Source organism: Atractosteus spatula, chromosome 14 (assembly GCF_055471065.1).
Source record: "Atractosteus spatula isolate fAtrSpa1 chromosome 14, fAtrSpa1.hap1, whole genome shotgun sequence".
Lineage (NCBI taxonomy): Eukaryota > Metazoa > Chordata > Actinopteri > Semionotiformes > Lepisosteidae > Atractosteus > Atractosteus spatula.
Window position 1 is genome coordinate 8306469 of NC_142719.1, and position 15060 is coordinate 8321528.

At 44.3% G+C, this 15060-nt stretch overlaps 2 protein-coding genes across 5 annotated transcripts in view; one reads left to right on the forward strand and one right to left on the reverse strand.

Moving 5' to 3' along the window:
* Nucleotides 1-10627, reverse strand: mtfr1l (mitochondrial fission regulator 1-like). 3 transcript variants are annotated; one of them, XM_088931799.1, is made up of 8 exons: nt 10504-10627; nt 9022-9168; nt 8242-8346; nt 7356-7465; nt 6679-6890; nt 5352-5682; nt 4682-4839; nt 1-3640 (listed from the first exon to the last, which is right to left on the reverse strand). In XM_088931799.1, the coding sequence occupies exons 2-7, from the start codon at nt 9034-9036 to the stop codon at nt 4725-4727; spliced, it is 888 nt and encodes a 295-aa protein (XP_088787925.1). In that variant the 5' UTR covers nt 9037-9168; nt 10504-10627; the 3' UTR covers nt 1-3640; nt 4682-4724. The 3 variants fall into 3 exon arrangements, with proteins under 3 accessions (XP_088787925.1, XP_088787924.1, XP_088787926.1); XM_088931798.1 differs by lacking the exon at nt 10504-10627 and adding an exon at nt 9757-9933; XM_088931800.1 differs by lacking the exons at nt 4682-4839; nt 10504-10627 and adding an exon at nt 9757-9933 and having other exon boundaries at nt 3465-3640.
* LOC148820545 (oxidation resistance protein 1A) overlaps nt 10242-15060 on the forward strand; it is a 22805-nt gene continuing 17986 nt past the window's right edge. The window contains exon 1 of one of the 2 annotated variants that reach the window (XM_088931796.1): nt 10242-11099. The gene's annotated coding sequence lies outside the window, so the exon portion shown is untranslated. The remainder of the gene's footprint in view (nt 11100-15060) is intronic. The other variant, XM_088931795.1, reaches the window with a different exon arrangement.

A 15060-nucleotide genomic window follows, 5' to 3' on the forward strand; every position in this document is an offset into this window, starting at 1 on the left:
TTCTTGTTTAAAACACCAGCACAGCTTTATTTTTCTTTCAAATGCATGACCCATCACACCGATTCCATTTCATTCAGCAAGAATTTAGTGGAACAGGGGAATTAACCTTTAAACCAGGGAAGAACAGCAAATGGTGGGAGTCTGTTAGTCACGGAGACATTGATCATTTGTGGTTTGCGGTACAGATATGGAAATTTAGGCAGCTTCTGAACTGAGAAAATATTGCCAAAACTCACATGCTGATTAAAGGAAGGTAGGATCTTATTGTAGTTAGAAAGAGGCACATGCCAGTTGTAATATGCTAAAGTTCAGCGTTCATAACTCTGGTACTTGGGCTCACAACCCAAGAGTCTTATTCCATTACACACAGGTACAAGTCTTCACCTGGAGAAGTGCTAACACTTGAACTGGCCCACTATAGCCCTTCTCCATGCCCTTAAGATGTTGAAAATATATATTCAGATAAATCCAGACCTCAGGACCAGAGTTGGGGAAACCCTGATCTGGTCTACAGGTTTGCAACCTTGGTTCTGGGACACCCCTGTGCCTTCAGCTTTTCATCCCAATAAAGGAGTTAAATCACCGATGCCAAGTGAGCCCTAGTTTCTTATTAATATCAACGCAGCACCTGTTTCTAGGTTTCATACCTCCGAGTTCGTGTGTGAGAAAGCAAATAAACTGCAGTAACAGCCTACCAGCCACTAGAGGGCGCCAATAGGCCTCTAACTAGTTCAAAGAGTAGGCATTTTCAAAGGGGGGGGGGGGGTTAGTGTTGCTTCTGCTGTTAAGATGGCCGTTGTTAATGTCACTGCGCTCATGGGGAGGCTGCACGACAGTGCTTTTTAATTGTAAAAAACCTGCAAAAAAGGCATCTTGAAAGTGAACGGACAGCCATTGTAAGTTTGTGTGTGTAGAGCCCTAGGACTGCCCCCACCCAAGGGTGTCATCTGTCACTCTGCAGTACTATTTATTTTTTGGAAACGTGTGTGATGCACTGTCTGGACATCCTTCATCAGACTCCGGTTAAGAGTGGTTCAGGCAAATGTGGCAGCAACTAGATCAGCTGAGGAGGGGGTGGAAGAAGTTTAAAGAGATCAATTAGCTTCGGAAATGAAGACGCTGGCTGGAACAGAAAGCAGAAGAGACAGGTGTCCTCCAAAACCAGGGCAGATACCTGCTCCAGTCAAGCAGGATTTTACACCTCTTTGAAAATTCTTACAAAGTCATGCAGGGTATCTTGAGAAAAAAAAACTCAACCTCTCAGTCTTTACAGTAGTACAACCTTTTCAATCAGGAAAAAATATATACATTAACTTCAACACCGCATGAAAGACATGAAGTGCAGTCACAGATATAAGTATCCACACTCTCCAGCTCCAATGTCATGCACTAATAAACGCAATCAAAACCGTTTGTCAATGTACACTTGTTTGACTCTTGTAAATTAAATAATTTAAGACAAAGTACAAGAATAGTTATTTCTGCACCTCTACAGAAGCATGTGAATTTGCAGAAATAAGTAGTTCAAGGCATGCATCTTAAAACAGTTCACTAGAATTCTGAGCTACCACTTGCGAGGGTAGGTTAGTGTTCAATAAAATTCCAAAAGATAACCATGTATAAAAGCATAGTTTACCACTTATTATAATAAACAGTTCTGAATAACCACTGGAGAAGGTAGGAGCGAATCCTTATGCCAGCGATAGAAAATGTGTACAGAAGATGTTTTACTAAATGTTATCTTTGCACTGAGATTGTGGTCTAGTCCTTACAGATTCTAGAAGTCAAACGTGGTACCAATGGACTTCAAGACAGGGCAGAAAAAATGCACATTAAAAAACAACTTATTTATAATACAAAAAATAAGATTACTGCTCATCTCTCACATCAGACATTCTCTACTGATGACCCACACATTAGTAAATAAAAAACAGAGCTACCTTAACGTTCTTTTTAGGAGCACCAATACAAGACGTTTGAAACAGTGCACTTCGTGACAAGCACCTGGCTCAAATCAGAACTAGAGTACTGCCCGAAAAGAACACAAGTCAGCCGCAATTGTGTGTTCTGAGCTCATCACCTTCTTCTTAACAGAAAAAGCACTGCTGAAATACATTGTTGAGGCAACAATAACTGACATAACCGAACAAAAAGATTTAAAAAAAGTTAAGATGAGCAAAAATAAATGAGTAATTCTAGGCTCAAACAAAAAGAGGGGACAAATCTGCAAGAACTGCAAGGACAGAAAGGGCAAAGGAACATTTTTCTTGTTCTTCTCATTAGGAGAAATATTACCTATCTGTTTTCTTTCTTAAAAAAAGCATATACAAAAACCTTTTGCTAAAACAGAGTCCCTTCTGGTTTTAGTTGTACTCCACTACAGATAAAGTTGGATTCAGAAAGGCTTCTTCTGCACAGCTTCCCACTAAAAAACCTGACACCGGACAGTCAAAGGGTCTTCGTTCCTTGCATCTGAGGCTTTACAAACAAACGCAATTCACATCTGACATAATGCAACACTCATCACCTGGAAGGTTTCACATTTTCACACATTCTACAATGTGCTCCTACTTTGTAAAACCACTATCGGTATCACAGCCATCCTAACAGCAACTGAAGCCCATAAAAACTGAACAAAAACTAAAAAGCAGTTTAATAAAACTTTGGAGTCCACAAAAGCAAACACGCATGAGGTCTAAATACTGCTAAATAGCTTCATCTGTCTCTAGGAAACATAAATTAGGAAACTGGGAACAATCCAGACTGCGTTTTGACTCTTCTTACACAAAAAGAGCATACACAAGTGGAACAAAGAGAAATAATCTACTGTAGTTTGTGTACGTGCATTTGTTTCTTTTTTGACAGCCTTTTTATGGTTAAGGTTTGCACTGTCTTTGCACATCAATCTGGGTAAACTAAGACAAAAAAGCATTCATCACTGCTCACTCCAGTGCATGCCATGAGAGCAAACTGAAAAGTTTCATAAGTAGCAAATTCAGGTCCAGATGCACAGAATCTCCAAACTCTCTACAACCATGATGGACTATGATCCGGTAATGTGTAGAAAAGTTTTTGATGAGTAAAGCACTGGACTGCAGAAAATGGGACAACAGTGTTCCAGAATTGCAGCACAGGACCAAAATTTCCACCAGCTAAGCTCTGAAACCAGCAACAGTCATGCTTCCTAACTGGGTTATGTGTGGAGTGGTATGAGCAGGACAGGACTAGGAACCAGATGCACAATCCCAGCCGGGGCAGTGGATCGGACAGAAGGATGCCATCGTGAAAGTGGTATCCGCAAAGGGAAAAATGACAGGTCGTCCGTTCTTCCAGATGGCACTCTGGTGGACCCCCTACAATGGAAATGTGATGTCCATTCTCCAGTGCAGCTGGTTCAGCAGCTTTCCTTGCAGCGTGTCAGGAGCGATGAGACGGAGGTGGCACGTGGGAGTTGGGAATGGAATGAGACTGGTTCCGCAGAGACTGAGATGAGTCTTTCTCAGGCGACGCGAGCGAGCTGGTGTGGCTCGGGTGATGGCACCGCACTGTGCTCTCCTGGTGTCTGGGACTCGAACTGGAAGGCATTGCAGCACAATCTGACTCTCAGGGTTCCTAGGGAATGCAGTCCACAGGCACAAGCCTGAGAACAGAGGCAAGGTAGGCAGACAGTGAGTAGTCGGTCCTTTTAGACCTCTCCTCTTTATTAAAACACTTTAAATTTCCTAAGAGTTAATTACATCCCATGAAATGCAAAATGAAATGCCATTTTTCAGAGTAATAACTTTTCAGGGCAACTTTTGCCGAGTTATGCCTAGTGCCGACAATCGAGTTTTGAGATTGTTAAAGGAACAGCACCCTCTCTCCCTAAATACATGGCTAAAACTCTACCCATGAATTTTAACCATACATCCATTTTCTAACCAATTCATCCAATACAGTGTCACGGCAGAGCCAGAGCCTATCCCAGCAAGCTACGGGCGCAAGGCAGGGTGCACCCTGGATGGGATGCCAGTCCATCACATAGCACACACTCACAGGGTCAATTTTCTCAGAAGCTATTTTTCTCAGAAGTCAATTTTCTCAGAAGCTTTCTCAGAAAAAGAGCTCCTGGTGGAAACCCATGCAAACAGGAGGAGAACACACACGCTCCACGCAGACAGCACCCCGGGAGTTGAACCCAGGGCCCCAGCACTGCAAGGCAGCAATGCTACCCACTGCGCCACTATTGTGTCCCCTATCCATCTGAGAAACGTTCAAAAATTAAACTGCATTTTTCTCCAGCACGTCATGTAATTCTTGAGGATGGTTAATATATCTGCTGAACCGGCCAGCTCATGAACAGAAACTAACAAGCGAGGAAGCTACATATTCATGTGGTAGTTCAGATGGCTAGCTGCGTCAGCATGCGTAGGCTGCAAAGGAACAAGTAAAGGTTTAGTCCATGCTGAAAAGAGAGAAGGGAAACAACGTTTCGGCTGTAGAGCCTTCTTGGGGTGACACCCGAAGAAGGCTCCACAGCCGAAACGTTGTGATTCCTCTCTCTCTTTTCAGCATGGACTAAACCAATTACTTACTCTTGTGGTAGCTTAGTTAAAGAGTGAACGAGGGGGGCAGCAGGAGATCAAGGCTCATCTTCATGGAATAAGCTCTCGGTGGCGGGGTTTTGGCGATGCAGACTCACGTGGATGGGGCAGGGTCACTGTGAGCGCGGGCGGGACAAGGGGCTATTTCTCCTTCATGAGGACGTCCTCGTCCCTCAGGGTGAACTTCTTTCTCAGGGCCTCGGAGATGAGGGAGGCCGAGTCCTCATCCCGCAAGGAGGTGCAGCCGCGAGAGAACCTGCGGCCAGACAGGCAGACGCCGCATCAGGAGATCAGCGGCTGCGTCCAGCTCCTCCGCTCCAGATGGGATCGGCTGTGTCCGCCAGTGTTAAACTACACTCCACAGATCACCACCGCAAGCCTAGACCATCTCTAGACTTAGCCTGACTTCACCGACGCATCAAGAACTCTGTCAGTATTTGTAACTCAGATATGTTAGTGAAGAAACTGTACTCATTGTGCTGTACACAAGTTCTTTGTGCAAAAGAACTTGAAAAGCATGGAGCTCTTTGAATTTTCAATGCATTTACCATGTCTGAGGGGTGGGAATCATAAGCTGGATATTTTTTATTCATTTTCCAACAGAGCTTTAGCACAAGCCACTCTTTAATCGCCTAATGAAGAAAGATAATAAATAACATATTCTATTACAGTCCAAGACTTTTGTATCTGGATACAGAAAAAAGGCAGCGGTCAAGAGCAGTGAACTGGTCAGGTCCTATTTCCTTCACTCCCCAGGTCAGCACCTACCTGTCCTTGCTCATCTTCATGCGGTTCATGTCCTTGAGGATGTCCATGACGTCTGCGAAGCTGGTGGACTTGGAGAGGGAGACGGGGTCGTCCTCCTGCTCCCGGGTGTCCCCGCTGGGCCGGTCTAGTTCGAAGGTGGCCGAAGCGGTCATGGAGATGGCCGGGGGTTCAGGTTCGGGGTCGGGGTCGGGGTCGAGCTCCCCCACCTCCTCCGTCAGGTCGCTGATCACGAATGAGGCCGGGGGTTGGTAGGATGTCTCGAAGGGGGCCATGGAGTAACTGAGGCTGGTGTCGTCCGGAGACAGGATATCAGGGGTCAAAGGGGTCGAACCTGCAGTCAAGAGCACGGAGAAGAGGATGAGTTTCACTAGGCTTGGGTGCAAAGAGTGGACACCATACTTCCACTTCAAATCAGCACAGGGAGTGCTCAATCCATATGAAAGTGAAACAAATGAATCGCTGCCCCCTGACCCAGTGTTACAATGATTCAAGAGCAACACTTTCACAAGACTCAAAAGGAGCATGAAGAAAAAATGACACCAATACAGGAGGTGAGCAACACCTCTTCTTCGGCATCCTTTAAATATGGGGCTTTCATCACCAGAATGCTTTTGTGGTTGTTGTGCTCAAACTAAATCTGACCCAATTCAAGGCTTATTATCTAGTTGTTTTTTTGTGAAGCTCACACAGTGACACAAGAATGTAACTGCATGATTTTCAAATGGAAAGAGGTTTTGCGTAGTGAGCCTCTTCTTGTATACCGTGCACTATATTAATACTACTGATGGACAGGGGAGAGAAAACGGGCTTTTTATTGGAAGGGATGAGCTGGACTGAATTGAATGTCACACTGTATTGTCACAACAATAGTCTCACTACAAGCATATTCACACCTGTATCATCTTCCTGAAGATTGTACTTTGAATAGATTTCAGTCTTTTGCTGCTCAAAAGAGGAAGCAAATTGGAAGGGAAATAAAATCTAAGGAAAGAACCAGTTTATTTCTTTTCTCCAGAGGACACAATGTACGCAAAACTCCACACAACCTTTCCGAGAGGAGTACCCATTTTCATTCTGTCCACAGTGTTTTCATCAAGCATTTAATTAAATGCAAGTTGGTGTGTGCAATTCTGAAAATAACATCTGCCCCAAACCACTAAACAGTACAGAAGGACAGAGTTTAGAATATCTGTTTTCCCATGTATTCCCATGGACTGCTGCTTGGTGGAAAATTTTCTCTGGTGTAAAAACTGGAGTTGTGCAACGACACCGCAAAAACAAACAGAAAGTGAAAAAATGACGCAAAGCCTCGTCTCGCTGGCGACACCTGAGTCCGACGCCACGATCCTGGCGATCTGGGCCCGCAGCCGGCTCAGCTCCTCCTGCAGGGCCGTGGTCCTGTTCAGGGCTGTCAGCCCCGGCTTCCTCAGCCCCTCCACCTTCCTGCACTCCCGCCTGAAGTTGGGCACGGAGGAGTTCCTCTGGAGCACCAGCAGGGGAGTGGGGCGCCACTCGTGCCTCAGGGGGCGGGTGTCACTGCTGATGGGGCGCACACACACACAATAGCAACATACTCATGAAGCTCTTCCTGCCACACCAAGACTAAGATTTTTTTTTATATAAACTTTTATGTCACAAAAACCAAACACAAATGCTAACCAACTCCTGATGGTACCTTAAACTCGCATCTTGATCTACAGCACATTTGTGACCCCTCTACAGGGTCACTGTATTATGTCCTTAAAGAATACAAAGAGGTACAAGCTTTGCATGGAGGCCTGTGCTTTGAGAATATGACCGCGAGGTCAGAACAGACAGACGATGCACCCTTCTGTGATTCAGATCAAGGTCTTAAACTCTGTGATCCGAGGTTTGAAATAAACAAGATGCTCTAAATTTGCTTTGGTTACTCATTTCACACGAGCTCAGGATATTTTTACGCGTGAATCTGTGTTTCGGACTGAAGGCTAGGTTTTGCAGGTGGGAGCCGACGAGGGCACTCACCGCACCCTGGCGTAGGTCTCCTCCTCATCGGCAGCGATCCACGCGATGTCAGCCAGCGTGGGCACCATGGGGCCATCAATGGGGCGTGGAGAGGGCAGCCCGGGCAGAGCCTGCATGTCTCCAAGAAAAACAAATAGGTCAGCGTGCGGCTGAACATCTTAAAGTAGGGGCTCATATTAAGCAAGATATCTAGTGATCAATGAATGAAGAAGAGCAATAAGCCTACAAGACTCTGCTCTCCAGCCACGTGGTTGGACATCCACAGCCTTCTATTGGGGTATTGCAGCACAAACTACATGACAAAGGCAGCGCAAAGCAAATGTTTAAATAATGATGCAAACTGTTCCCTTGATCAGAAGGAAACAGAGAGCATCGCTGTGAAAATAGAGGGTAACTTTGACCTGTCCATTAGGATCTGGATGAGCACATCCCTGACAATATTCAGACTTTTCAGAGGTTTCCCACTTTTGTACTACTGTAGGTTCTAGACTCCCATGATATTTCCATGTTTCCTTAAAAAGTTATATACAGCTCCCTACCTTTGCAAGGTCTAAAATTGATCCATTTAAGGTTTAACTGGGCTTGTTTGTCTTTTCTCCACAGCCTTCAACCGTGGACGTTTTAAAAAGACACAGAAACCCTGCTGGACTCTGGACCCCAAGAGCGGGGGACCCCCTGCCTGACTGAAGATGGACCCCTGCACTGACACACAGAATGGGGATGATGGGGCAAGACTTTTTGACAGCACGCTGGAGGGAAAACAGTGTCCTATTCAGAGCTGGTGCGAGCCAGGTTTATCACTTAGCTCATCCAGACCAGAGTGACCTCACCTGAAACGCAATTCTCCCTCTCCCGGTGCTGGAATACAGGTAGCAATCACTCTCACCTGAAAACAAGCTCTTGGGCAGGGCCTGAGGGGCAGAGTGGATCCGATCCTCCGCACCACACTGCGGGTCGACCCGTGGGGCTTGTTCTGCCAAATAGGTATGACCTAACAGAGAGACATAAAGAGGCAGGCATTTCGAGTAAGGGAGTGCCAAACAATGTGGGCGGGCAGGTGCCAACCTTAGGTATTCACCCCATGAGCTCTTGTTTGTGACAGCGGTGACTCATCTTTTACACATTTCTAAATTACCGTATCTTCCAGGAGACAAAGTTCTAAAACATTCATCGCTAAGATTTCTTAGTAGCTGCTTCTCCCCCCCCCCCCCATAAGGCTTAATTTTTATAAACAAAACCCCCTCCATAATTCACTGATTTAAACAGAGAAGCCGTAGTGATCTTTTACTTTACTTTAGCAGCAGGCATTGTAAGCAGGTGTTGTAATAAGACGTTTTCCTCACAATGGCAACATACAATGCAGTGGGCAATACAGTGTGATTAATGAGTGTCAACAGAGTAGTATTCCTAGTTATTTATCCTCATAGCGTTACTAACTAGATGTGAAGGAAATATTATGACAAAATCCAATAGCTACCATTAACTGAAAATATCCCAGGGATTGAGAAATTTCTTGTCTTCAGTGCCAGTATTACTAGTTTTAATATATTTTTATTTAAAAAAAGGAAAATATCGGAGATCCGAATAGGATTCATCACCAGCTGCAAGTGCTCAGCTTATTTTACAATCCACAAAGCACTTTTTTTCCCCCTTTTTAACAACTTACCGTGTCCTGGTCCATGTCAGATCGCGGAGCACATTCAAATCCGGTAAAAAAAATATGAGTCCCCGTCTTCTATCGCAGGGGCCACTAGGTACCATGAGACGTCATGTACATCACTTAACACTCGACAGGAAAGTGACTGTTAAACATCTGTAAAGAAACCGGAGGAAAAAAAAAACTATTTTACAAACCTGACGAGAGAGCTGCACAACATATACGGGCTACATGTAGGTCGTGTTATTTAAATGCCCACCAGAAACTGATTCTGTGAAAAGTAGCTAGTTAGTTCTAGTTAACTACGGCAGACTACCTATACTGCACCGCATCTCTCACACCTGAAGAAGGCTCCACGTTGTGTTTTCTTTCTTCTCTTTTCAGCATGAAATAAACCTATTACTTGTTCCTTTGCTACCCATACTGCATGTCACCGTGGTAGTTTCTACCGCTGAGAGTATGACGCGTGTGAAATACCCACCGTGACATCACAAATTATTATCTTTAGTGTTATTCTTGAGTCCAGAGCAGTATTAGTATTAGTGTATTAGTGATAATGTAGGTTATAGTATGAATCCTTTTTGAAAACCAGGAATTCCTCGACCTAGAGGGTATTTCAAAAACAGCCCTAGATGACCCTCTGTTTGTCGGAGCTATGGCGTTTAACACCCTGTGCGTACCCCCCACCACCTCCACCACTAGTGGCCTGTACAAAATAAACAGATATCCTGAAATTTTACTCACGATCTTCAAGGTTTTTTAATTCATCAGCCAGTAAAGAACTCCCCGGCTTAAACACTTGCGGCCGCTCTCACCTTCCTCTTTCCCTGATATCTTTGTTATTATCGCTTAGCGGAAACCAATAAGACTAGACAGAACTGAAACCATAGAGTGCTACAGTAGCTGAAGCGACTGTACCACCGGGCCCGAGTAACAAAGGGTTCGATCCTCAGTCACACTGCCCCCTTGCGAGAATTTACAGTAATGCAGTTCCCTAATTGACCTTTTCCATGCTGTTAACTTACGTTAGAAATGTATTTTTTCCTTATTCACAGCTCACTTCCCTTTCAAATTATAAACTAAAGTAACTAGAGAAGATCTCCGAAGCAATGGGTCTGTTTATGCACAATTGCTTTGTGCAACAGATAATATAATGCACTTGGCGAATATTTGCAGGCTTCGCCACCAGATGTCCCCGAAGATCCAATGAATAGCCTTAAAAGTTATTTTACACACATATAATGCTCTTCGCTCTTGCGGTAAAAATCTGACGTCTGTTGCAACAAAGTACGAGATCAAATTAATGATTTGCAGTTTCCTCACTGCCTGGGTATCTGGCCTTGCTTCAAAATGTGTATTTTAAAGAACATTGTGCTGTTTGACGGTGTGTTTTTTTTTAAAAAAAACAACAACACACTGCATCTTTCCAGTTTCTTGAAGGTTGCCAAGGAATCAATTTCAGCGACATTTTAGCATAGTGTAATTACGCACACTCTCAGCTCGACGCGAGAAGGTTTCGACTCCGAAGACCTCACTGCAGAAGAATGCAATTTTAGATCCCGCTGGCGTTCAAGGGCTCTTGTAGGTGGATGGCAGTAATAGTAATGATGGTAGTGGTTAAGTGTGGGCGGAGAGGGATGTAGGGGTGGTGTCCACCTGAATAATTAACAGTATGTTATTTTTTTAAAGGAGTGGTACCACCGCTTCTTGCAGTACAATGAAAATACCTCTACTTCTCGGAGGCTATCCTGCGCCTGGTGATAACTGTGCGCTGCGCGTAATCTGCTCACGCCAAACCGAGGAGCTGGAAGCTACACCGAAGGACACCCGCGGTGCCAAAAAAGAGGATCTAAAAAAAGTTACCACCCAGTGAACCTGCAGTTTCGTTCTGGGGTCTGGAGCCGGACAGACACCGCGTCGTCGTCTGGGGAGGTCGCGCCGCGGAGAGAGAGGCGGAGCCGCCGGCTGAACTTGTCAATTTCTGCTGAGGGAGCCAGAAAACACGAACACCCGCACCGAGAAGTGCGCCGAGCGGTCTGGGGGGTCCTGTCCTCGCCTCCGAGTGGAGGCAGTGCTGGGAAAACCAGGTTTGTTTGGGGTTTTTTTTGTTTTCTTTTGCTAAGCTCAAGTCCGAAAATGTGAGAGGTGTTCGGTATTTTAGGGGCGAACGCATCGCAACGCAACGCAACGAAATGCACCAAATGCATCGGGTCAGGGTGTATGCTGTATAGATGGTCAACTGCTTTCTTCTCTATCGAGCTGTTATCGACAGTCACATTTCCTTGAACTTCAGGGCGAAACAGAAGAGGGTCCATAAAGAGCAGGACGTCATTTAACTCTGTATTTTGAAAGAAGGTGCCTAGCGTGTACTCCAAAGCCGAGGGAACAGAACCATTATTGTGCAAACGCAAATGCGACACCGAGACACTTCGGAAGTGCTCTTATCTGATTTGGGCCACAGGCATCCCGGCTGTCTGACAAAACACACCCGGTCCATCGCTGTTTTTTTTTAATATTGTCGTCGGGATCAGACTATCAGGTAGCAGAGCAAATCCCCAACATGTTAACATACAGCGTCCAAAGTCGTGTTGAGCTCAGATCTAATTATCATGCAGTGCCAGTCGCTGTGATAACGCGCAACATGCTAGCTGGGCTCAGGCCACTGACTTGCTGAATTGTTTTAGTTTCATTACGAGTCCAGAATGTTTGTATTGCAGAAATGGCATAGAAGTGGTCGAATTAGCCATCTTATAATTTAATAATGACATTGCTCTCCCTTTTGCATTTTCTGAAGTATTGACTGCATCATTTCTTTGAATTGCCATGTATCATTGTTACATTAAAAGAACAACTGGAGGCTATATTAGATTGGTTTTACATAAGAGATGGATATATCACTATTTGTAATTGTGCTTTCACCCCGTAAGGGAGAAATATAATCATTATTAAGCATGAAAGGCTATTTACTCACCTACAGAATTTGATTTATAGCCTCTAGTTTTTATGGCTCCTCAGTGTCACCTGTCTTTGGGTCAATGTGACGCACGCTTTCAGAACATGATATCAGAAGAGTGTGAAAGGACTCTCCTCTGAGTGTCTTGCAAGTGAGAAGGGGTTGTTGGGCCCACCCAGCTCATTTGTAGGCCGTTGGGTAACTGACACAAGCGTCTCATCCAGCCCTTTAATGACGGTATTGCCTTCAACAAGTTGCAGGCACCCACAACCCTTTGTGTAAAGCCTCCTGCTCTCAGTGTTCCTGTAGTTTCCCCTTGTGTCATCAAGGAGCTGCTAAGAGTTCACCGTGTCAGTGCCTTTTTTAGATTTGGAATCTTTTTTTTGAGTCTTTTGTGTTCTAGAGAGCAAAAGGATACGTTATTTTAGCCTGTCACTACAGGACATTCCTTTTTGCACTATGGTGATGAAAAATGAACACAAATTAGTTTTTATTTGAAATTCTAAGTATATATTCTAAGATTCTGACTGCCTTATTATTACTTGCCTGCATGATCTAGAATATAAAGGTATATAAACATAAATGGCTGTCTTTTTTTTGCTTATAACCTAGTCTAAATTAAGTGTCATTAATCATTAATCATTAATCTGGTCCAGAATTCTTTAAGGATCCTTTTGAATTTTCTTTGCAGCTTCTACACTACACTATTGATTACAATGTAATCCTTTTATTTTGGGATCATCTGCAAACCTTATTAGTTTTCTGATGATGCCAGAATATAGATCATTGATAATAGTTCAGACTTGCAGTGTTCCTACACCAAACTGGTTTTGGTGAAATGAAATGAATTTGATCACTCACCCCTTATCTGTACTCTCTGTTTTCTATTCATTAACTGGTTCTTAATTTAAGCACATATATTTCCTCGAATGCCTACTGCCTTCAATTTGCAAATTAATCTCTTATGAGGAATGTCATAAGAAATCTAAATATACTTTATGACTTGTAACCATTACTGCTGTGGCGTATTCAAGGAATTCTAACAAGTTCTAACAAGACTTTCTTAAATTCATGTTGACTAACTCCTACGGTCACATTGCTGTTTTGACCAACCTCTCGAATCTACCATTTCCATAATGCTACATGGGGCAGAAGTAAAACTTATCGCTCTGTTATTGCAGGATCAGTCAGACTGCTTACAGTGAAAAATAATAATTATAAAGAGTTTCCTCTCTTTGCAAGTTTTTAAGGGCATTTCTGGTTCAGAAGGGGTCTGAAATGTATCATTTACACCTTCACACCCAGGCTTTCCTCTCTAGGGGGCCACGAAGAAGGTCGATTTTGTAGGTCTTCTGAGATCTTGATGTGTTGTGGATCTGAGAAATGAGGTCAAGGTGCTGCTGGCGTGTAATTTCTGTCAAATCAGCGACAGAAAGGACTCCCCGCTGCCTGATCTTCCCCGCTAGCTGCTGTGTTTCCAGCTGTGATGGAAATAAGAAGGGCACACTGTCCAGATCGGAGCCTGTGCAAATCGGCCGTGCACAGGGCCTTTGGTGATGAAGCCTTTCATCCAGCAATCAGGACAGTGATCCCAGACTTTGGCTTTTGTCTCGGGTCACGTTCTTCTTGTCCCTTCAGGCACGGCTCTATTTTTAGGTCCTCTAAGAACACCCCGATCTTTACAGCCTGGCGACTCCCCTGCTCAGCATTGTTAACCACGTGAGACCTCGGCCTCAGACGTGCTTAGCTATCAAGGGCACAGGCAGGGCCTGCCTTTTTTCACACCGTGTGGAAGAAGCAATACCAAAATCTCGGGAACCGTGTGCTATCAGGACAGATCAGCTGGTTAGGCCAGATTGGAGGAGTGCTGATTTGCATTTCAAAGCGGAGGGGGAGAGGAAAGGGGAGAAGGGAGGGAACGCTAGTGCAGGGATCGATTGAGACTGCCTCGATCTTCCTGCAGTCCACATTGCATCACCTTCTTTCTCTCTGCTGAGATTCAGCCCATCCGCTCCCAGGATCAAACCTCCCCCAGGGCAGAGGAGCTAAGCGAGGAATGTTTGCTAATGGCAGAAGAAGACATGGAACAGTACCACTAGATTTGCCTGAATAATTTCAGTAGTGATTTGTTTTTTTTTAAGTTATCAGTATTTCTTGAGCATATTTCCTTTGCCTTTTCAGCTTTTGACAGTTAAGTAGAAATATTATGGTGGCGCAGTGCGGTGTTGGGGCCCTGGGTTCAATTCCTGGGGTGCTATGTGGAGTGGGGTTTGTATGTTTTCCCCGTGTTTGTGTGGGTGTCCTCCTGGTGCTCCTGTTTCCTCCCACAGTCTTCTGGGAAAACTGGCCCCGGTGGTGTGAGGTTGTGTGTTTATGTCAGTGTGTCCCATTCTGGCATTACTTGCTGGGACAGGCTGTGGCTCCCCTTACACCCTGAATTGCATAAAGAGTTTAGAAGATGGATGAATATTATTTTTGCTTGTTAAAACCAAAAAGAGGCTTTTGAACAACCACAAACAGTGTACAGGCTGAGCTTATAAGATGACATGACAATCTGCCTTTTCAGTTTAACCAGAATATCATAGAGACATTCATCTTTGATCATCTTTCATCTTCATGAAACAAAATCTACAGTTTTAAATAATATAGGACTCACAGTAGAGCATGATAGCACCTTTACTGAATTTGCTGATTGAGTTTAAAAAGGCTCAAAGATGTCACAAAGGACAAAAAGTGTCTTTCAGCAAGTATTTGTCTTTCCAAGGGCATTGAACCCTAAATCTGATTGCAGAATACTTTTTATTTCAATAACCATTACAATAACCCTTTTTCTACCTGAGAACTGCATGTTAACTCTGTCACTACCTGTAATGTTGTTTTTTTTATTTTGAATCAATTGGTCTGCTTGTCCGTTCTTGGTTTTGTCCTGTGTGCAATAATGGCTATATTATTCTCAACTGATTTCTGCCCTCCATCTATCAATTTTCTAAACCGCTTCATCCAGTTCAGGGCCACAGGGGAGCCGGGCGTGAGGCAGGGCACACCCCGGAGGGGACACCAGTCCATCGCGGCCAGCTGATTAAATAGAGTGAAGA

Excerpts from the sequence above, each read along its gene's own strand:
- mtfr1l (XM_088931799.1), bottom strand. Across the intron at positions 7,466-8,241 it reads GCCCAAGAGCTTGTTTTCAG|GCTCTGCCCGGGCTGCCCTC; the intron begins GTGAGAGTGATT and ends GGAGACATGCAG. Across the intron at positions 5,683-6,678 it reads GATCGTGGCGTCGGACTCAG|GTTCGACCCCTTTGACCCCT; the intron begins GTGTCGCCAGCG and ends TCTTGACTGCAG.